Consider the following 22,581-nt stretch of genomic DNA (forward strand, 5'->3'; position numbering starts at 1 on the left):
TGCATGGAAACTGGGAGACGGGACCTCAGCATCCTCCCCGCCTTCATCTCCTTCATTCCAGGCTTCAAAGTCCTTGGCGTGGGCAGCTCCCACTGGCCTTAGACATGCCAGAGCCACTTCCCAGCTCTCCTCTGCATCCCTGCCTTTGTCTGCACTGGACTTGCCCCAGAAGTGACTTAATGGGTCCGAAGGCTCAGCTTAGGTGACTGCCTTCTGGTACAAGGTAGTGATTTCTGAGTCTCTCTGATGGCCCTGGTGACTAGGCATGGGGGGTAGAGGTGCCAGAAATTATAGAGAGGACACTGGGATGGGACAGGGACCAGGTGGTAAGGGGCCAAAGCCCTGGAGCTAAGGACATCTCTATTGCTTTTAGGGATCACGGGGATTTCAGGGTCTGCCAGAGGCCTGTCAGTCACCCTGCAAACACATCTAGCCTGGTGGGAAGCTAGGGCCCTAGGAATGACCTAGAGTTGACCCCTGGCAACTGGGGGTCATAAGCCAAGGTCCGTCTCTTGTTAGTAATACTCCCCCCAGCCCCTGCACACCAGCTGCTACCTGCCCTCTGCTCCTCTGGGCCTAGTTTGGGATTGCCTATTTTTCTGGGATCCTCAGGCCTGCTTTCCTTCTGGAAAATCCCCCAAAGGAGACCAGAAACCCACTTCCACAGGCTTCCAGAAGTGGATGAAGTCATGCAGAACCAGGACAGATTTTGGTTGCAAAAGGGAACTCGGCACTGCTGACCGGAGTTCTCAGCCCAGGATTCCCTTCACAACCATCCTTTCTGGGGAGTCTCTCAGAAGAGCGGTTACCACGCCTCCTCTCCCAGTTCTATAAGGTTTCATGGCCTCTCCTATTTCCTAACCGAAAGAACCAACCACAAGGAAAAACCATTCTTTGGCATCTTAGCTTGGAAACACTCAAGGTTGGTGATCAGAATATTTAGAATAAATTCAGAATCCCAATCCCCAGCGTGTAACTCACACCCAGGCCTGGGCTGGGTGGAGGCCAAGGGGGCGTGGGGAGGTGAGCACAGAACTATTTCTACTTCCTCTCCTCCTCTCCCAAAGCTCCACAGACACCCCTCCCTCATCCTCCCTTCTCGAATTAATGCCCCTTTCTAATCGTAACGAAAGATCCAAGAATCTGTGGAGAAGGGAGGAATGTGATTTTGCAATCCCGAGTTCTAATTATAGAAAAAATTGTTACTTGACAAAAAGAAAGGAAAAGCAAATGAATTGTGTTCAACAGGGAAGAGATGCTTAGCAGATGACTACGATCTGGGTAGAGAACTGTGCATTCCAATCATAGCCTCTCTGTGGAAAATGCATTTTGTGAATTTCTTAAAACTGTCCAACTCTGATGCACATTCATAGAAAGGTCTGATTTCTGGGTGCCGTTGATGTGTTCTTTCTATATTGGCCTTGTTATATTGGGCAAACTTAGGGAAAACACACAAAGGGCTTTCAAATTTAAGCAATAAAAACGGTCACCATGCCATCAAACCTACTGCGGTGACCACAGAAATATGGGCATAACACATCCAATGTCTCCAATGTCCCCACTGCAAAATCACAGATTGAAATATTTATAAATGCCCCCAAATTAAGACATCTGCAATTTCCTCGGAGCTCTTAATTGGGGTTCGATCTCTAAAATTTTCAAAACAGAAACACACGTGAACATACAGGAAAGAAACGGACAGCTGAACCTGGTTTGCACCTGTGTGCAAATGTGTACACTGGGCGACTCTTGCCTTCGAAGTCTGCGTCACCGTTCGCTCTGGCTTGCCTCATTTCTCACCTCCCACAGATGCTACAAAGGAATGGAGAGCCTGGGGTTTTGCTACGCCTTCGTGCCAAGCAATCTGATTTGCTTTGTTTTTTGTTTTGTCCCTCTCTAAAGGGTAAAGATGTTCCCACATTGTTGCAGGACTGTACTTCTTTATGCCCCGGCAATCATGAGACAGCCTGGGAGACTGAAATTCTCTCACCCTGTCCCCTACCCCCGCTGGAGAAAAAAAAAATGCCAGACAGAGCTGGGTTTGTTCAAGAGCCGTGGTGGAGCCAGGCTTGGAGAGAATTTCCCTTTTCTGGGGCTGTGTGATGTCTAGATTTTGAAGATTTATATCAAAAGTGAGAAAAGCAGTGTTATCAGAAGGTGGGTGAAGGCTCCTGCTCTGTTTTTAAACAAATACAAAAACAAACGAACTCATCCTGATTCAGTGGGCTGGAGGGCTGGACCACCTCTCCCTTATGGCTACTGTCTGCCCAGCCTTGGACTTGGGACATCTTTTAAATTTAGGATGGGCCCAGAGTGAGAACAAACTAGGTTTCTCTTATTTTACTCTGGACAACAAGGAAGGCACCGACCCCAAATTATTCATCTAGCCTCCTGAGTAATAATCAGAAGTGGTGAAAAGGATAGCCTCTCACGGTAGTTATCTCTTCCCTAAGAATGAAGACATTTCTTCAAGAAAAGGGACAAAATTTAAAAATATATCAAACGAAAGTAAATCGCAGTGGGGAGCCTCGCAGACGAGCAGTGTAAAGCGGGTGAACCTGGCTTCCTAGCCTCTCTGATCCCATGTTTATACGAGAAGTAAGCCCCGCAGCTTTGGCTGTGTTTTTCTGGCACGGAAATCAGACGGCTAAAGGTTGTCACGCGTGGACCTCAGTCTTCCAACCTATCTCTGTTAGTCTTTAACTACCGACAGGCAAAAAATTGAGATACCTGTGCGGCCAGCAGATTTTTAAATACATTGATTGGCCTAGAACACCGGGGGAGTACATTTGATCAAGCCAAGGGTGAATACGGAAGTAAGTTGGTCTGAACCAAAAACAAAGACAACAGCAAAAACCTTCCAACTACTGTACTCGGGAACCTCTGAATGTGTCACAAGCCACTTCAGTCATTTCAGACAAGGACACGCTGGGAATGTGGCTACTGAGACAGCTGCGCCCCATGTTTGCAAGCGTGGTTACCATTTGCCCCCTGTACGCTGTGTTTAACCTTAAAGCTGGTGGTTTGGCAAGGGGACGTCCTACTTAAGAGCAGAAGTATCTCGAATCAACGTTACTGAATAAAAACTACCGGGGTAAAGGTATAAGGGGGAAAAGATCAGAGCCTTAGAATCCCGCGTTCAGTAAGAAATGGAGCATCTCGCGTTGGAATGGCCTCTGTTGAGAGTCCAGGTGGTTATGGCATGAAGGCAGATAAACATGATTATCTACACATCATTTCCTCACTGAGATCAGGAAGTAGAATCTCTGCCTATGTGAGGTCCATCTATTAATGTGTCGGATACACTGTAAAAAATTATTACACAGTTCTGGAAAAAACAGAAAACATGGCAGGTGACTTTGTGGATGCCTGAGAGCAGAGAAGGGGGAGGAAAAAAAAAGCACACGGAGGGGGTGTACTTAACTAACATTGGTTTCACTTACGGCTCTGTCTGATGAATGACCACGTTTGACATCACTGAAAATACAATACTATCCAGGGCCCGAGAGAAAAGCAGGGTGCTCGGCTCTGTTAAAGCTTCTGCCCGTGGCATCTGCTTGGGGAGGGGGGGTCAATTATTTATTTATTTTTCTTCTTAGTAAAATTATCTGCCGGAGAAACAACGAAGCGTGAAAAAGTACTGTTTAGAGTGTGCATGTCTACATAGGCTTTAAAAATGCTAGCTGTTAACCTTCTGTGACACTTCCCTTCATATCAACGCACATACCTTGTAAATTTCAGTGGATTTTTTTTTTTTTAAAAACCAATATTACAGGTTGAAAACAATCGCATCTATTCATTCTGGCGCATCGTAAAGTAAGAAACACCAGCGTGCTTTTCTGTGGGTCTGTATGATCCTCAGACAGGAGGCACAGTTAATTAGCAGGGAGCTTATACATTTAATAGCTTTCATCTCTTAACACATTTATTTTTTTAAAAAGGAAACTAAACAGAAGTCAGGGGTAGGCTGTGTTCCATGACTGCAGATAGTAATAAAAATAATAAAAATACAGTTCTCACGTAAATTTCATTTTGTGAACACACGGGTAAGCACATGACGCTGTGGGGCTTCCAAAATGTGGTGTATCCCACCGACGGCTCCAACCTGTGAGTGGGCTCAGTTCTGTATTTGGAATGAAAGGAATTTTAACACTATTTAGACAAAGACTCAAATGCAGTGTAAAGGGAAAGCTAGATTTCCTTACATGATTAAAAAAAAAATGTAGAGACTTATTGGTAGTAAGGGCACTCAGGCAGGATTTCTTTGTTTAAAAAAAAAAAAAAGCATGTATTTGTGTTCACCACTCTCATTACATTTCAAAGTTTTTAGTAATGGTTATTTCTGAAAGTGCCTTTCATTAGGAGTTAGCCTTCTCTTAAAGGCAGCCACCAAAACCTCACTTTTTTGCCAGCACCTGTGTATTTGGCGTTTTCATATTTGGGGCAAAAACCTGCTTATTATATTAAACTGCCTTGTAGGGGCCTACCAAAATGCTTAATTGTTGGACCACTGTATTTTTTCGCAAGTGGCTATTCCTCATGAGGTAACTGCAGTCACTCCATCCAGGTCACTGTTATTTTGAAAACGTTTGCCTAAAATTTTGTGTCAGATGCTGGGCTTCCTGTATAAGCGATATTTCTGCTTCTACAGGGGGAGACTGCAAATCTCCTCGTTGGGATCGGACCAAAAAAACAAAACAAAACAAAACAAGAACTCTGAGACAGAGAAGAACAGCTAACTTCAAGCACATGGAGGTAGGTTTACTATTAAGACCTGTGTTAAAGCAAAATGAAGTGTGGATTCGGGGGCCCTATCCACTGTCTTCATGTTCTGTGAAAAAGGGTAGGAAGGCTGACACACCGGCCAGAGCTCATCAGCGCCAAGCACAACCTGTTTTCCTCAAAATCAGGCCTTCGTTCAGAGTTGCAATATTATTGTTATTATTATTTTTTGAAGAACAGAAAACAAAATAAAACAAAAGTCACCGTGTTTGGCTATATTTTCAAAACAGTGTTGGCTTTGTCTAACATTCTATTAGCCATCTAGGGGAGGTTGCTGAAGGATGCAAACTGCATGAATTTGTAACATTAGTTGCAGGAATTTGTGTCATTTTAAAATAGGTCAATGCTGTTAGTGAAGGTAGCTCCAGACTTTCCAAGGGATCTTTTAAGTGAGCCCGCACACGTAGCCTGTGTTGGGGTAAAGGCCGATAAATCCAAGCACAGCCTTTATTCCAACCAGGCGTTATTTTCTGCTTGTATTCCAGGAGCCAAGGTGCTCTGAAATCATTACCAGCTCATCTACGTGGAGAAGCCCTCAGCTAAATATTCACAGGGAAATAGGATTTAATAACAGCTTACACCCAGATACGTACTTGGACTTCTGTGAGAGGTGGATTTTTCTTTTTCCTATTTAAGACGAATGACCTTCAAAGTTAAGGAACAAACAAACAACTGTAATTTGTCCGAAGTGTTGATGTGAAATCCTGTCAGGCCTTGCTAACAAGAAAATCATGGCATGTAAGGGAAGAAGGAAAAATAATCAATTTGAGCCAAAAGGCAAGAATTGTTTATCTTTACCATTGAATGCATATGTGCCCAAGCCACCTCTGCCAATGCCTTCTCTGCCGGGCTCGTTTCCCTCTAGATGGCTGTGTGGTGGGATGAGAAGCTCAGGGCGAGGCTGAGAAGGCCCTGCTCTCTGGTTGGGATTTTTGTTTGTTTGTTTCCACCAGGGCAATGATGTCTCTACTTATTTGAAAACTGAAAACTCTGGGGGAGGGGGATTTTGAGAGATTGTAATTTACATTTATATTAAATATTACTAATTATTGGAAGGGACTGGCCTTCCACCTCACAAAACAGCCTATGTTTCACTCTGAATTATTGCCTCATTACTTCTCCATTAATCTTTCCTCTGGAGAAAAGGATGCCTTTTACACTTCTAACGCAGTGTTGGGCCCAGTTAAACTGTACACTAAGAAACTGAGTACAGAATCAAAAAAAAAAATGCAGTTTATTATTGTAGATTATTCTTTCTCTTGATATAACCAGAATTGAAAATGAAAGAAAAGCACATAGGAACATCACGCGTGGTTAGTTAGTAACTCAAGATATAAAACAATTTTGCACAGCAAAATATGTAAAAGAAAAGTAACTGACAAGATTTTTTTATATTTATTGTGGTAAGATTTACTTTTCATTTTGTTTTTAAAGACAGGATGTCAGTCCCTGAAAATAACATTTACTGATTATTGCCTTTAAAACTGTGGATTTTTTTTTAAGTTACAGAAAATCCAGTTCTGCACCACAATACAACTGTAAAAAAATCTGCATCATCTTAAAACTGTGCAGTAATGCCATTTTTATAACTGCATCAATTTATTAGCGTTCTAAACAGTTTTGCAAATTTTTTTTGTATTATATGCTTGCAGGTTATATCTTAGTGCAATTCAGTCCCAAATACTTTAATTTTGAAAAAAAAACACATACATTTTGAATGTAAAATACCCCTACAGATATAAACAGGGGTGCTTCCCCTTTTAATACTTTGGTTTTCAATACAGTCAGTGGTATAGCAAAGACTACACATACCCAACTTATATTTAAGTTGCAAGCACATGCTGTATAAGCTACTTTTTTTTAAACAGTCCCCTTGCAAACTCTACCCCCCTTAACATCACAACAGTAAACAATTTAGTGCATCAATCTTTTAAAAAATCTACAGCTAAACAGACCTAACTCTTTCAAATTTATCTATAACATTCCTTTATCTGTAGCATACATTTTAACTGGGCTAACAGATTATAAAAACTAGAATTAAATTATATACTAGAAACCCATAGCATTCCACATTTGACAATGACCAAAAGCCAAAAAAAAAAAAAAAAAAAAAAAGGAAAAAGAAAAAGAAAACAAACCAAAAAAAATAACGGGGCAGATTTCTGTTTTTAAAAAATAAATTTTAGACTGCTTTCGGCAACAGCACAATTTTAGTCCCCCCAGTGGGGCAGTCATTCTTATTAAAAAGAAAGCATTAAGAGTTCTTTACTGTTGGCCGTGTTAATTTTTTTAACCCATTCTGGCATCTTTAACAAGGAATCCCTTCAGTGCATTTACAATGGGAGGCTGAAGTTCTGAGTAACTCAAAGCAGTTTTGGAGCAGATGCAAACTTTCATGGGAAGAAGGCTCTACGGTTGCACTTTTTTTTGTTCTGAACTCAAAAAACTCATGAGGCAATAAAACAAAAGTATGAATGCCAATGCCATAAGTCTTCGAACGTCCATTTCCAAGCCAAAAGGAAAAAAAAAAAAAGAAAAAAATAATTATACCATACATGTCCAGCATGCAGGCTTTTTTTTTTATTAATATAATGTCTCTTTTCCATAAAGTCTTTGAAACAGTTATAGTTCATTGTTGCTAAGACAAAGTAGCAAGCATCGTAATGCATGAGATGAGAATGAGTTTTTTAAATGGCAGACTAAACTCTCAGATTTGGCATCATAAGGACCAAAACTCACGAGTCACACCCAGAAGGTTGATGCAGGCTTGATTGTGGCAGGTTCACGAGGATTTTTCCCCTCTATTTTAGCATAACAATGCTCAAAAAAACCCGATGGAACTCAGCACGCTGCAAGTGTATAACATTTCACATTTTTTTTTTTTCCTTTGCAAGCTCAATCTCATACGAAGAACTCAGGAGGAGAAAAAAAAAAACTTAGCTTTTTTTTTTCTTTTTTTTCTTTTATCTCAGAGGAGATGGGTGGAGAGGGAGTGAGGGTGGAGTGTGGGGAGGAAAAAAAAGGAGGTAACACAGCAAGCTCCAAAAACTCTAATTAAAAAAAAAAATCCAAACAATACAAACACACACACACAGAAAATGAACACCAGCTCATGAACTGAAGAAGAAAAAAATATGTGAATGATGCAGGCTTCAAAGGTGAGCATGAGGAACTCTGCCGAGATCGCTGAACATTGAGCACGTTGGGGGGGGGGAGTGTTAAAAAAAAAGAAAAAACAAACAAGCTAGCGAGTTATGGAGAATTTCAGATTGGCAATGCATGAGCCAGACAACCTGCCCCTCCCCGACTTCAAAACAGCCGTCGCCACCACCACCAACTCGGAGCACGGTGTGTGTTGTGTGTGTGTGTGTGTGTGTGTGTGTGCGTGTGCGTGCGCGCAGGGGGCAACTGGGGGGGGGCAAGCTCGGGAGGGGAGGGGGCGAGGCGGTGGCGAGTAAGGCTCTGGAAGTGGCAAGCCCACACCCGAGTCGGACCCCCACGGAGCACTTATCAAGGTGGCTAGCTGGGATCGCGTGTCAGACTCACATGAAAAACTCGGGAGAGGACGGGTTGTCGCTGCTCGAGCCGTTTTCTCGGAAGCCGCTGCTCACCAGCTTCTCGTATTTCTCCTTGTACGCGTCCCTCTCGCGCACCAGCCTGGAGATCTCCTGCTTGAGGTGGTCGACCTGCTGCAGCAGCTGGTTCTTCTCGGACTCCAGGACGTGCCTCTGCTGCACCCTCTTGAAGCGGCAGGACTGGGCATAGCCGCGGTTTTTCAGGGTCCGCCTCTTCTGCTTCAGCCGGATCACCTCCTCCTTGCTGACCCCGCGCAGCTGCCGGTTCAGCTCGCGCACCGACATGGTCACCAGCTGCTCGTCGGAGAAGCGGTCGTCGAAGTGCAGGCCGCCGGCGGCGTGGTGCGGGTGCAGGGCGCCCCCCGCCCCCGCCGCGCCCCCGCCGCCGCCGCCGCCGCCGCCGCCGCCGCCTCCGCCGCCGCCGCCCCCGGCGCTGGCCGGGCCGCCGCCGCCCGAGCCGCCCGCGCCACCGGCCGAGGCGGACGCGCTGCCCGCGGCGCCGGGCGCGCCGGCCGTCGGGTGATGGTGGTGGCCGGCGGCGTGGTGGTGGTGGTGGTGGTGGTAGTGCGGGCCCGCGCCGCTCTGCGCGGCGGCCGCGGCGATCACGGCGGACACCACGGCGGCGGCGGGGCCCATCTCCTCGCCGCTGCCGCCCAGGGAGGCGCCGGCGCCGGCCCCGGCCGCCGAGGCCAGCTGCTGCGCCCCGCGCGCGTAGCCATCGAAGCCGCCCTGGAGCTGGTGGCTGTTGCTGATGAGCGCCTCGACCGCGTCCTCGGGGCTGAAGCCCAGCGCCTCGGGGTTCAGCTGCTGCGGGTAGCCGGTCATCCAGTAGTAGTCTTCCAGGTGCGCCTTCTGCTCGCTGCCCGAGCCCGGGCTGGGCGCCGAGAAGCTGGGGGAAGGGGGCACCGAGCTGCACGGCGTGCTCATGGGGGTGGAGGACAGCGAGCCCCCGGCGATGAGACGGCCACACTGGCTGATGATGCGGTCGGTCTCCACCGGTTCCTTTTTCACTTCAAACTTCATCAGATCGAAGTCATTAACATATTCCATGGCCAGGGGACTGGTGGGCAGGTCGGAGTTGCTCATTGCCAGTTCTGATGCCATTCTCCTGCCGCCGCCGCCGCCGCCGCCGCTCCGCCAGATGGGCTGCAGGAGAGGGGCCAGCGGGCTGTGCTGGGTGGCCAGCGGGTGAGCCAGCTTGCCGGGCTGGGGCGCTTCTAGCTCGCGCGGCGGTGGCTGGCCCGAAACCTCCGAGCGCGCACACACACCCCCCGCCCTGCCCGCGCCCCCCGCGCCCGCCCTCCCTCCCCCCTGCTCACGCCAATGTGCTTGCTCGCTCGCCCCGGCCCCTCCTCGCCTGCTCGCCTCCTAGCGCGCCGAGCCGGCGGCTTCAGGCTCGGGAAGGTCCTCTGCGGGCTGCGGTGGCGGCGGCGACGGCGAAGCCAGAAGAGCCCGGCTGGGTGCGCGGCGTCCCCCGCTCGCCGCTCCGCTGCGCGTTTTGCATAAGGAGTGCTCGCCTCGCCGGCCCGGGCTGCAGGCGGGGCGCGCGCGGCGGCCGCTCGGGGCTGGAGGCGCGGCGGGCCGCTGTCCGGGCGGCGCGGGCCTTGGCACAGGGGAGTTAACACTTCATGCTTCTCGCCTCCTCTTCTGCCTGGCTTTTTTTTTTTTTTTTTCCTTTCCTCTCTCTCTCTCTCTCAACCTCGCGGTCTTCCTCCCTCCGTGCCAAGTGCAAGACAGAGGTGCAGCCGGGCTGGAGGAAAGGGAGGGGGGAGCGGAGTTCTTTCTTGCCTTTTTTTTTTTTAAAGCGAAATAGCGAAGTCCTGGGGAAAGGCGAGGCGGAGAGCAAAAGGGGAGAGGCCGAGCCGACGAGCAGCCCGAGCTACAGCTCGAAGATGAAAAAAAGATTTTAAAGCCTCTGATCCAGCAAGAAGAGTTTAAAGCAATTGCTGAGTTTTATAGCACTTGTGACGTCAGGCCCAAAAGGGAAATTGACTGGTACTCCGGACCAATGGGAGGCGGCGAGAGCGACCGCAATTAGCATAATATAGAAACAAGGAAACTTTTCCGAGCTGTCAATCAGGGCCCAATCAGCTGACTGTCAGCTGGGACTGGCAGTCTTAACCCTTCCTGTGCCGCAGCCTCCTCGGGAGGTTGCAAAGCCCGGCGCAAAGTTTGGTGCAAGAGGGGAAGGAGTTTTCCAGGGGGACTGCGGAAACCCGGGTGGACCGGCAGGACGGTTGGCTTTACTTCGGAGCGAGAAAGGCCTGCCTTCCGGAGCCCCAGCTCGCCCGCCACTCGCTCGGCCGGGATTGGCCGCCGCCCCCCGCCCCCCACCACACCCCGCCGACCACCATCCCCAGGGTCGTGAATTCACCGGGTAGCTTTTTCTCCTTGCTCCACCTTTGGCACTCAGGTGTCCGCCCGGGGGAACCTTCCTTCCCCCGAGCCTGGCAGTGCCCGGAGCTCAAACTTGGCCCAAACTCTTTGTCCCTCTTCCCGGTGGCCGCGCGCGGGTGTGCAGGGGTCCAGACGGCGCGGAGGACGTCGCCCCGCCGCGCGCCTGCTGGGGCGGTCTGGAGTCGGCGGAAAGAGAAAGCGCGCTTTATCACCCTCTTTTAAAGGAGGTGAACTAAGTTGTTCGGGAGCCATTCCGCGCGGGAGCTGGTTGCCCGCTGGCGTCGCGTGCCCTTGCGGGGGGAGCGAACTCCTCCGCGAATTAACTCCGGGAAAGCTCGGAGTCAGGTCAGCCCGGCTCACCCTCCGGCTTCCGACTCTGGCTCGAGTTTGGCCTTTGAGATTCATTTCTCTCCCCCCCCCCCACACACACACCCTTATGAAATCTGACTCCTGTTTATCAGGGTCCCGCGCGCCCTTTGCACTTTTACGTTTCACTTAATTATTTCAGACTTGATCGTGGCGTGGAACAAGGGGTACAAAAAAAACAAACACCCAGCCTTCACCAGCTCCCCTCGAAGGGTTAAATTTTAAACGGCGGTTTCTCGGACGGGCCCGGAAACCTAGAGTGGGGGTGGGGTGGAGTAGGGGGCTGCATCTCCCCCTCGGGGTCGCGGATGCTAATGACTATTCAGTTTTCTAGACCGATCCTTCTAAAGCTTATGCAAAAAAGAAAAAGGAAGGAAAGAGAAAGAAAAGAAAAAAGAACCAACAACTCTGTTTCTAAGATTTTAAAGCGATAGACCAGATGGAGAAGCCGAGATTGACTTGGGGGGAAGCAGAGTGCGTGAAGCCGACCCAGCGTTTGGAAGACCAGCCCGCCCGCTTGGATGTTGGACTGTTGATTCCTCCAATTAATGAAATGCATTTGGTGTTAATCATATTTATCTTATTTTATGGGACGGGGGGGACGCTAGGACGGTGCATTCAAAAAAAAAAAAAAATTCTGAAAAGCCTGCAAAACGATCGAAGAGTGAAAACTATTGTTGGACCGACTTGGTTTTTACCTCAACAGCGCCACCTTTCGGCAAAGGTCAGTTGAAATTGATCCGTGTCCAGTTTTGTTGATGAAATGAAAAGAAGCTGGTTTCCCTAGGTGGGAGGAGAAAAGAGGCACAGAAAGTTAGTTTGACTGCAGTGGGAGAACCCGACTTTGTTAGGAAAGGGGCTGAAGGCAGTGCTGGCAGGTGCGAGAATCATTTTTCTCTACCATCCCCCTTGACTGTGAATACAGAGGCCAGGGGACCCAGGAGCCTTCCAAGTGTTAACTACAGCTGAGAGGCTTATGCAAGAGAATCCCATGTAACAAACAGGGCCCCAAACCCTTTCAAAGTGCCAGGATGGATTTTCGACGGGCTTTATGGCAATATCAATAGAATTAAAGTTACTTGTAATTCAGTGATAAATGAGATGTCTCTAGTAAGTAAGATTAAGTGCAGTGCTATAAAGTTGTTTATCTGAAAAGTAATTCTCAGAAAACCTGACTTCTGACACTTAGTCATATATTAAGCCAGCTTCTTGAACACTGCACTTCAGAATGCTCTCACCCACCGGACAGCATACTTTACTATTCATAACGAGACCTTAGGTGTCACTCATTGGCTTCATACACCAGATTAGACTTGTGTTAATTTCTCTCATGCTGGCAGCCTTGGGTTTCAGCAAACCCCCTGGAATCCCTAACGAGAGATTCCCCAAAACGTTTGTAGGCACATCGTTACCCTAAAAGGACAGCACTGTTGCTGTTTTCTAGAAAAGCACTTTTTCTTTTCATCATCACTGCAGAGAAGCTGTTTATATGGGTAGTTTTGGTTTTATGGGAGTACTTTGTCGGGATGGAATGAGGTATGTCTATTACCAGTTTGGGGAAGAGAGAGTGAAGATTATGTCAATATTTATGCAACCTAACAGAATTCCTTTGCTTTCCTCCTCTCAAACAGTATTTCACCTAGTAATGAAGTTAAGGGATTACAGCTTATGTATTCAGAGGAAAATTTACTGCTTAAATTACATAAACATATCGTGTCATTAGCATTGTCTATAGCAATACTTTTCTAAGCCTTTTTAAAGTCACTAGCCACAAATGTCTGAAGTTTCTATTTTGCATGTAAAGTATGAATTTCAGCATGCTTAGGAAGAAGTAATTCAGTTTTTACGAGAATTTGTTTCTTTAATCCTTTTGCATCACAGTTTTGGTAAAAGCTGTGAGATACGATCCCTGCCTTTCATGAAAGTATTTTTTGGTCAGGAACACTGAAACTGCTACACTTATAAATAAAACAACATTTATAAACAAAGTTCACCAATGAGGAAGACCATGAGATATAGATTCATGGCCATGCACCTAACTGTTGCAATTATGTGTCATTTCTAGATATTAAATACCCATGTTTGGTCAGATAAATGTATTATTATCTGCACATTTTCATGGTTTATTTTTGTACACTGCTGTCAAACCAGGCAGGATATCTTTTTTTTTTTCTCTCATTGCAGAATCTTTTATAGTCTCCCATTTTCTCTTGGAGAAAAAAAAAAAAAAGGAGGATCCGAATTATTTTTTAGACGTGGAGCAGCAGTGCCCTCAAGCTTATAACTTAATTCTCATTTTTGTCCTTTTCCTTTATTATTTGGTGATTCACAGGGGTGTCTAAACATTTACAGTCTTCTGTTAGTGGCATTTCCCTTGTAACAATTGAGCGCTCTCATTTTAATTAGTACTATTGAGGCTTTTGAGTCTCTACAATTATAGCAGGCCACATTTCTTTAGATTTCTTTGCTAACGTTGTTTGTTTCACTTCGCTCCAAGCCAATCTAATCCAAATACAATATGAACTGTGTCTTCTTACTGCTTAATACTCCCTTGCTATATATACTCTAGTAATCTCTGTAGAACAATACAGAGTAATTTAGAAACCATGCATTTGTCATTATTGACCAGTTCAAACCAGTAGCATTCAGGTTCCTGAAAGCAGTGAATCTTTATAGAAGAATTTGCGGGAGGGAGGAGGGCATGGGTCGGATCACGTAGGAGATTGTGAAACCGTAACATCAAAAACACAATTTTGGTTTCATGTCAGTACATACATAATAACTTTTTGCAAAAAAACCTATTTTAAACCCTGTTTACGTCCAAATTATAATGATTAAAAGTGAAAGATAATATAGTTTTCCTGATTGTGAGTTACAGCAACTCAGGTATATCATGTTGGAATCAGACACATATAATCTAAAAAGAACAAGAGGCATCATGGGTAGTGTCTGAACTCTTTTTATCCAGGAGCTGATTTTATGGTGCAGAACTAACCAGTGTCCACTGAGTTTCACTCTGAAACCAACTAAATCGATTTGAGAAAAGAGTTGTTCAGAGGAACTGAATGATAAGGCATGGAGTGTTGTTCCTAGCTGTAGTGTTAGAGAAAAATCCTTTCAGCAGTCTTTAGTGAGCAGGGCAAGTAAGTCAGAAATCACTGTTAGCAGATTCATGGACGAAAATTAATCGAATCAGACGAGATAATCTGATAAGGGTAAAATTGCTGAGGAAACAGTCTTGCCTCATATTGGAGAATGTGAGACAACAGTCTGATTACTGGGAGTCGTTATGAATAGGTGAATTATGTGCTAAATAATCATCAGAGTAAATCAGCATTTATTAATTCTTTTCTCTTTAAGCAATTCACAGTTGTAAGTTAAAGCCGCTCTCTCTTTGAAGACACATCTTCTATAATTTTTATTAGAGGTAATTTATTATTTGCATTACCTGTATTTACTTCATAATTGAACATTTTACATTCAAATTTATGTAATGCATTATGCCTGAGAATATATTTCTGCCTGATTAGCATAAATAGTCACTTACCTCATGAATTACTAACAAAGTTTATCTTAAAATATAGGTTTTTTTTTCATTAAGTGGAACACAAACATATGTACAGTAAATTCTGATTTTCCAGTGCAGCTAGGGAACGGCTCACGTTTGGTTCCGGGGAAGGCAGGCCATCAGAGGAGGGGAGTAATCGCGAGGAGAGGGCGAAAAGTAGACAAGTGGCATCTGGAGGTTTCTTTGGGGGGTTATCATTTCGATGCGGGTATAGGCCTGGTGCGGGTGGGCAGCGGGACGAGGGCAGAAGAAGGGTCTGGGGTCTTCATACACTGTTTACATTGTTTACTGGAAAGTGGATTCTGGAAACAACCCCACAACCCGTCGCCTGTGCCTTTGTGAAGGGCCCCGGTAGCAAGCGCCCGCGTCGGGGGTCTTGTTTGTTTTGCCTGCTTGTCTGTGTCAGGCTCCCGAAGAGTTCTCCCTTAGAACACGATTTAGAACACGATACACAGCATTTAATAAAATTCTTGTTTGTTTTGCGCCAGAGATGTGGAAAAGCCAGATGTTTTCTCAAGTGAGAATTCCCGGGACAGCCTCCCAGATTTCCTCCAGCTTTCCTCCCTCCCTCACCCGACAGACACCCAGTGTGGCCTGGCAGACAGGACGTGATTGATAATAGCTCTGTGCACACACCGGCATTTGAACGAAAGGACTTCTTTGGGGTTTAGGCACCAGATGGAGATCCAAAATGATGGGGCCTCTTCCCTACTCTCGCCATTCCAAATCAACAGATTTCCACGCTTGTTGGTTTCTTTTTTCCTTCTTTCCTTTTTTCAGGCCATGGACATCTCCCTAGCTTTTTCTTTTCCTTCAATTAGGAACCACTTGCAATTCACCATTCCATGGTTACCCTTTTTGATTCTACTCACAGCTGTACCACGCAGGGAACTTGTCTCGAAAGCATTCAACCCTTCAAAGATTTACTGTGCTGAAATCAGAACTGATGTTTTTTAAAAAGGCAGGAATAAAGAAACGAACCTGATACTGGGACAGTGTCTGTTCAGGATGTGTCTTCTGTGCAGGGGAACCCAGGGGACAGGCTGGTGGTAGTGCTGCCTCTGTAGAGTTTTGGTCACTCTCCTTCCTCCCCCTGGGTCTGGGGTGACTCCTAGGTCCTGTTCCAGAGGCATTTAGCAGCCACTCGACCTGGGAGCTGGAACCTGGAGTTCTAGAAAACACAAACCAAACTTAAATACATGTGCGCTGACTGCAAGCGTCTGCTGATGCAGATGATTTCTGAATCTGTGTGTCTCTCAGTTTGTTTGGCTGGACCTGAGGGAAGAGATCCCTTGGGGCCTGTGTTATGTCTTTGTTCTCGGTTGCACCATGGGTTTTGCTGAACCTTCTCACGTGTTGTTCTGTGCACTGAAAACACCAAACTCGCCCAGTGACACCCTCACGGCGTTATCCATCATGGCAGTGTTGCTGGCTGAACAGAGAACTGAGTGAAACATCCCCGCCCCTAACCCCCAATAAAAATGAAAGTCCAACGTATAGACCTTTTGCCAGTATTCTTATTTTGTCATTTTATAAACAGCGATCCATGCTCTTGGTTAAATATAAACATTTGAACAAGACAGAAATGGGAGGACATCAAACAAGAGAACCACAATGCCTCACCTCCACTCTGGTCCCCTAATCGTGGTCTCAGGTGTGACCATCTATGACAGTCGGGGTCCGGGTGGACACTCCTTACAGAATGGAATCGTAGCAGGCACGCCATGCTTCACGCCATGCTCCTGGCAACACACGCACCCTAACCATCTCAAAAAGCAGCTTGGGGCACTCCTCTGTTCTTTGGCAGAATTCACTTCGGAGAGGGGCCCAGGAAAACATTTTCATTTCTTCTAAAATCAGAGTTAAAGAAATGAAAATCATCTAGCATGGACTCTGTCAGTATACAAACAAAGCCATAAAATTTAATTAAGTTTTCTTGTGGAAGGAGTCCATGGAAACCAAAGCACGTAGCACCCACACAAGTCCGTGTGTGGTCCTGACAGCATGTACTTGATTACCTCCAGTGATTGGGTGCTCACTACCTCCCTATTTTACCTTCTATCTTCACACAGTCCTGCTACTGTCAGGAAAGCTGTTTGTTTGTTTGTCTGTTTGTCTACTATCAAGTCATATCCCTTCTTCTCTACGTGAGTCTTGATTTTATACACTCAGAAGGCGACATCCTTACATCCTTTGCGGGCTCTGAGGAGTAGAAGACAACCACTATGACACCCTCTCCGTGCCTTTCCTTTTCATTTCTAGACATAGTCAGTGCCTTTAGCATTTCCACATATGCCTGCATTTCAAGCGCCCCTGCCTCGAGGTCGCTGCCCCCACCTGAGGGTTCAGGTTCCAGAGCTGAACCCAGATCCCCAGGCTGTAGCCCCACCCTCTGCCTCCTTGAGCTGCAGCCTGTCTGCTCCCCATGCTAGACCACAATTTCCCGACCTCTCCGGCAGACACATAACACCAGGGACTCATCGAGCACGGCCCCAGGCCTTTTCTCCTCGTATTTCCCCTATCTTCTGTTTGTGGGCTAACCTTTTTGAACCCAAGCACGGAAACATACAACGATCCCCCTAGGGTCCATCTCATTCGATCAAGACTGTTCCCTGCTGCCTAAATCTCTTTGAATCTAGGATGTGACATCGACTAGTTTTAATTCACTTGCCACCTTTGCACCAGCTGCAAATGAAACTGAGGCGCTTAACCTCTCAGAAGCAGGCCCCTCACCTGCAAAATGGGAGGTGGGCAGGATCAGAGATTGTGCCTGTGAAGTGGCTTTCACCACATGAGGCCACAGGGCAGCTGTATAAATGGCTGGGGACCTCTGCACTTCTGACCCTCCCCCTGATCTGCTGATGACGGCATTGCAAGGGACCAAGCCCCTCAGCAACCCAGTAGAGACGGCCCCTCCCAGTCCCCCCATTACACAAAATGACCCGCTGGATTATTTGAGTCCCCTAGTGGACATTTAAAATTAAATGGGCCTAGAACATCACCAAATCAACAGGGAAATGCAAGTCAAAGCCACAATGAGAAAGCCTCACACGTGTTAGGATGGCTATTACCGAAAAGACAAAAGATAACAAGGGTTGGTGGAGATGTGGCAAAAAAAGGGAACGCTTGTGCACTGTTAGCAAGAATGTCAGTTGGTGCAGCCACTGTGGAAAACTGTATGGAGGTTTCTCAAAAAAATTAAAAATAGGACTACCATATGGTCCAGCAATTCCACTTATGGGTATATGTCCAAGGGAAATGAAATCAGTATCTCAAAGAGATAGCTGGACTCCCATATTTATCACAGCATTATTTATAATAGTCAGGATATGGAAACCGCCTAAGTGCCCATCCACAGGTGACTGGATAAAGATAATCTGGTATACATATACAATGGAATATTATTCGGCCTTAGAAAAGAAAGAGACCCTGAAATTTGTGACAACATGGATGAATCTGGAGGACATTATACTAAGTGAAATAAGCCAGACACAGAAAGACAAATACTGTATGATCTCACTTATATGTAGAAACTTAAAAGGTCACACTCACAAAATCAGAGATTAGGATGGTGGTTATGAGGGATTAAAGGATGGAGGAAAATGGGGAGAAGCTGATCAAAGGGTACAAAGTGTCAGTTATGCAGGATGAATAAATTCTGGAGATCTGTTCTACAGCATGTTGGCCGTAGTGACCAATACTGTGTTGTATATTGAGTACTGTAATTTGCTAAGAGGGTAGATCTTAAGTGCTCTTAACACACAGACACACACACACAGACACACACACAAAGAAGATAGTAACTATGTGACGTAATGGATATTTTAACTAGCTTGATTGTGGTAATTATTTCACAATGTATACGTATACCAAAACATTACATTGTGCACCTGAAATATATACAATTTATATTTGTCAATTATATCCCAATAAAGCTGGAAAAAAAAAGGAGTTGGCCTATTTGGTAATTGGAATAATTTTAAACTAACTTACCCCATCTGGATGTCCTATACCCACCCTTCTGATCAATTCTAAAATTACATTGTTTTTGGTATAGACAGAGCTCTCTGTCGTAGATGGCAGATGACTTAGACAACTGTTTGTAGTTTCACCTGCCCTGATCTTTGTAAACCTTCGCCCTGTCAAAATATAGTAGTTGTCCAAAGCTGGGACCTCAGAGACTAATAAAAAATAGATGTAACGTAGAAAAACTAAGCAGAAGAACTCTGTGTGTGTATGAAAGCCTCTTAGCGATCCATTCCTTCCCCCCTGGTTTTTTTTGTTTCGATCACCACCTCTCCTGCCATTTCCCGATGCCAGTTTTGAAGCCGGGAGGCTCCAAGGCATTTTCTCTTTTTTTTTTTTTTTTAAACATCTTTATTGGAGTATAATTGCTTTACAATGGCAAGGCGTTTTCTTGAACAGAAGAGTTCAGAGTTGCCAGTGTCCACCTTTGAGCTGCAACTGGTCCCCCCCGGTCTCTCTTGAAAGGATCTCAATGTGCGGGCTTTCGCAGAATCTGCCCTTCTTGGTTCCCATCTCACCGCCTTGCAGAGGAAGCTGGGCATGAAAGCAGGAAGGAGCCGGTGGGTATTTATGACCTGCTCTCTGGGGTCTCTGTCCTGCCTGAGAACGTGGTGCCGGCTGCTGCAGGAGACTCGGCCGGGGATCGTCACCGGGGCTCCGGGGGAGTGATGGGGACTCTCCAGGCGAGCGTCACCGACTGTGGCCTCCAGGCTCTGTGAGGAGCTGCTAATCGGGGCTGAGTGATGTGGGCGCTGGCCGGTTGGGAAAGGTGGGTCGGCATGGAGACAGGCTGCTGATTCACCCTCTGACCTCAGCAAAGCTTCCCTGTCTTCTCCAGCTCATTTTTCAAGCTGAAAATGGGCTGGACTGCACGAAGACGTTAAAAAACAAATCTGAATTGCACGGAGGGAATGTTCTCGGCCCTTTGAGGCTGAATACGGGCTAAGTAAGCATGGCCCAGATACCCATATGCACAGACAGGGCTGACATGCTGTGATGCTGTAAAGCACTGGTGGGTCTCAATGACAAGGTCACGATATCGTTGAGGTCAAAATGACAGAGCCAGTGAGGTGGGGCAGAATGGGAGGGCCAAAGCCTCCTGCATCTCCAGGCCAGACGATGCTGGGCTTTTAGGTCAACGATGTTCAGAGCCTTTAGTGGCCGAGCAGTGAGAAGGTAAAGCATGGATTTCTGAGGGTTGCTGAGCCAGGAGATGCTGCCCTTTGGCAGCAGGCCGACGTGGGGTCTGAATCCTGCTTCATCCCAGGTGTGAGACCTGGGCAAGTTGTTTGACCCAGCCTCTGGGCCTCAGTCTCCCCCAGGTCAAAGGTGGAGAGAGTTTTTGTCACCACGATGAGCATGGGTACCCAGTGCCTGGCATATGTCAGCCAGTCCCCTGGTGAGTGCTCAAAAGAACTGATCTCCTAGTATGTGCCAAAGGCCGTGCTGACGTCCTACGCACACCGTTTCCATCTATGACGCCTCGTGCATTCCAGGGTCTCAGGAAACGTTTTCCCTTCTGTCTTTTCTGCTCCTGCCTTCAAGCTGTAGTCAGCCCCAAACCTGGCAGAGTTCCTCTTTCTTTCCCTTTCTCCTGAGACTTTGTATAATTTCGCCCACCTGGAACTCCATGCCCTGCCCCCCCCCCCCCCCCCCCCCCGCCATCTTCCCTCTGTCCTATCTCCTGGCTAATTCTGATCCTTCTTCAGGTCTTGGGTTTCCTCTTAAAAGCCTTACCTGAGTCCTTGTGCCAGTCCACTAGCCCCAAGGTGGGCTAGGTGTCCGGTCCCTGTGCTCACTGCCTCTGAGCCCTCATGGTGCCACGTGAATGCCCCACCTGCCCTGTGAGTGTCCTGAAGCCAGGACGACAGCTCTCATCCCTCCAGCTTCTTCGCCTACTGCAGTGCTCCGCACACAGTAGGTGCTCAACACATATTTATTCAATGACAGTGACTACACGAACATTCCGGTTCCTAGCCTTGCTTTCTGAAGTGCTAAGGCACACGAAACGTCCTGCCAAGTGTCCCAGGTGGCTGCCGTGTTGCAGCAGGGCAGTCCCCACACTCACCTCTCACTCGTCCAGTGGCGCATCCCTCCGTTACCAGGACGCTTATCTTGTTCCCTAATCGGCCTGCGTCTTCCCGAGCAGGAAGTGGGTGGAAACATGGTGGAGATGTGCGGGCCCTGGAACTGAGGTGGAAATCAGCAAGTCTTGCTGGGATGGAATTCGGGATGAACGGAGGGAAGTGATTAAATACGCCGGTGTACCAAGGTGTGCCACCCGTATTCCAGCGCTGGCTGCCGCCGCCACCGAAGCAGGCCCCATTCCAGCCTGGAGTCACAGCTGCCTCCCCAGGGCTTCGAGGGACACGGACACTCTTTCGTCATCTTCAAATACGAAAGCCCGCCTGCCCCCATTTCCACATGCCCAAATCGTGCTCATCCCCCAGGCGCAGCTCTGGCGCGAGGCTCCATGGAGCTCTGACCGCGGGGACTGGCTTCTGATAAGCATTTAGTAAAGGTTGGTCGTTAATGCAATTGCCGCTGCTTCCAGAAGCCGTCTCCGACTCCCGCCTTTTCTTTGTGGATCCCCACAGGTGCATCTTGACCTCCCTTCCGGAGCCTTCTGGAGCTCTGGGAGCTCATGGTGGAGTGGTTGGGCAGAACCGGGTTCAAGGCGGGCTTTTGCTACTTCCTCGCCGTGTGAGCTCTGAGTCCTTTACGTGCTCCTCCAGTCCTGGTCTTCAGCACATGCTGGGGCGCCAACTATTGGCCCTCTTGGTGTTGCAGGTGAAAACACTGGGACCTAAACTGAATTAAGGGGAAAGGGACCTTCTGGGCCCACGTGCCCCAAAGGTGCAGGAACGGAGCTGGTTGCAGGCAGGAGCCACACGATGTCCTTGGCACCGGCTTCCTCACCCCTCTTGTGCCTGGACTCCAGGCCAGGGCTCCCTGTGGGAGCAGCTCCAGCTCCAGCAGGTCCAATGGGAGTCGGGCTGAGTCCCCAGTCGGGCACATGGAAGTCATGGCTGGGGTCGAAGTGGTCTGGCTCACGTGACTGGCTATCCGCCCACCCCGATCCAACCCCTGCGGCAAAGGGATGAAATATGCTGACTGACTCAGATTAGACTCAGAAATGGGGTGGGCAGGGACGCGGGAAGTGAGTCTGAGTCTGAGTCAGTGAGCATACTTCATCCCTTTGCCACAGGGGTTGGACGGGCAGGGACACGGGAAATCACGGAGTGTGACGGAGGAGCTGTCCTCCGCAGCATGGGGCCCCTCACCAAACGACAACATGACCGACAGCCAGAACGAACATGCTACTCACCCGGGCCCTGCCCTTGGCTTTAGCTCACTCGCTCTTCACGACGGCCGTCAGAGATACGTGCTGCTATTTCCATGTAGCTGAGAAGGAAGCTAAGGTACGGAAACGTGAGGGAGACTTTCCAAGGTCTCTCAGCCGGTGAGGGGTACAAGGTATGAATCCAGCATGGCGGCAAAGTTCATGCTCCAACCATCTTATTATCTATTGTGAGAGGGAGGTATACCAGAAACACATAGACAAATAACAGCTACTGTAAGATACTATATAATGTAATGTGGTATAGCATAGTATCACATAAGTTAGTATAGTATTATATAATATAATATAGCGTTGTATGTAAAATCATATCATATATCATATCAGGAAAGGCACTGGGAGGTGGTCCTTTTTTTTTGGTTGTGCCTCTCGGCTTGTGGGATCTTAGTTCCCCAACCGGGGATTGAACCTGGGCCCTCGGCAATGAAAGCTCAGAATCCTAACCACTGGACCGCCAGGGAATTCCCAAGGAAGTGGTCCATTTTTGTATCCGTCCCGAGAACACC

At 47.5% G+C, this 22,581-nt stretch overlaps 1 protein-coding gene across 1 annotated transcript; it reads right to left on the reverse strand.

Moving 5' to 3' along the window:
- Positions 1-3,902: 3,902 nt before the first annotated feature.
- Positions 3,903-10,646, reverse strand: MAF (MAF bZIP transcription factor). Its single transcript, XM_067719422.1, is given in 3 exon segments — positions 3,903-4,066; positions 4,069-4,123; positions 8,329-10,646. Coding segments are annotated over 3 exon segments (1,227 nt in total). The 5' UTR covers positions 9,462-10,646; the 3' UTR covers positions 3,903-4,027.
- Positions 10,647-22,581: the final 11,935 nt, after the last annotated feature.

Source organism: Pseudorca crassidens, chromosome 20 (assembly GCF_039906515.1).
Source record: "Pseudorca crassidens isolate mPseCra1 chromosome 20, mPseCra1.hap1, whole genome shotgun sequence".
In the NCBI taxonomy this organism is placed as follows: domain Eukaryota; kingdom Metazoa; phylum Chordata; class Mammalia; order Artiodactyla; family Delphinidae; genus Pseudorca; species Pseudorca crassidens.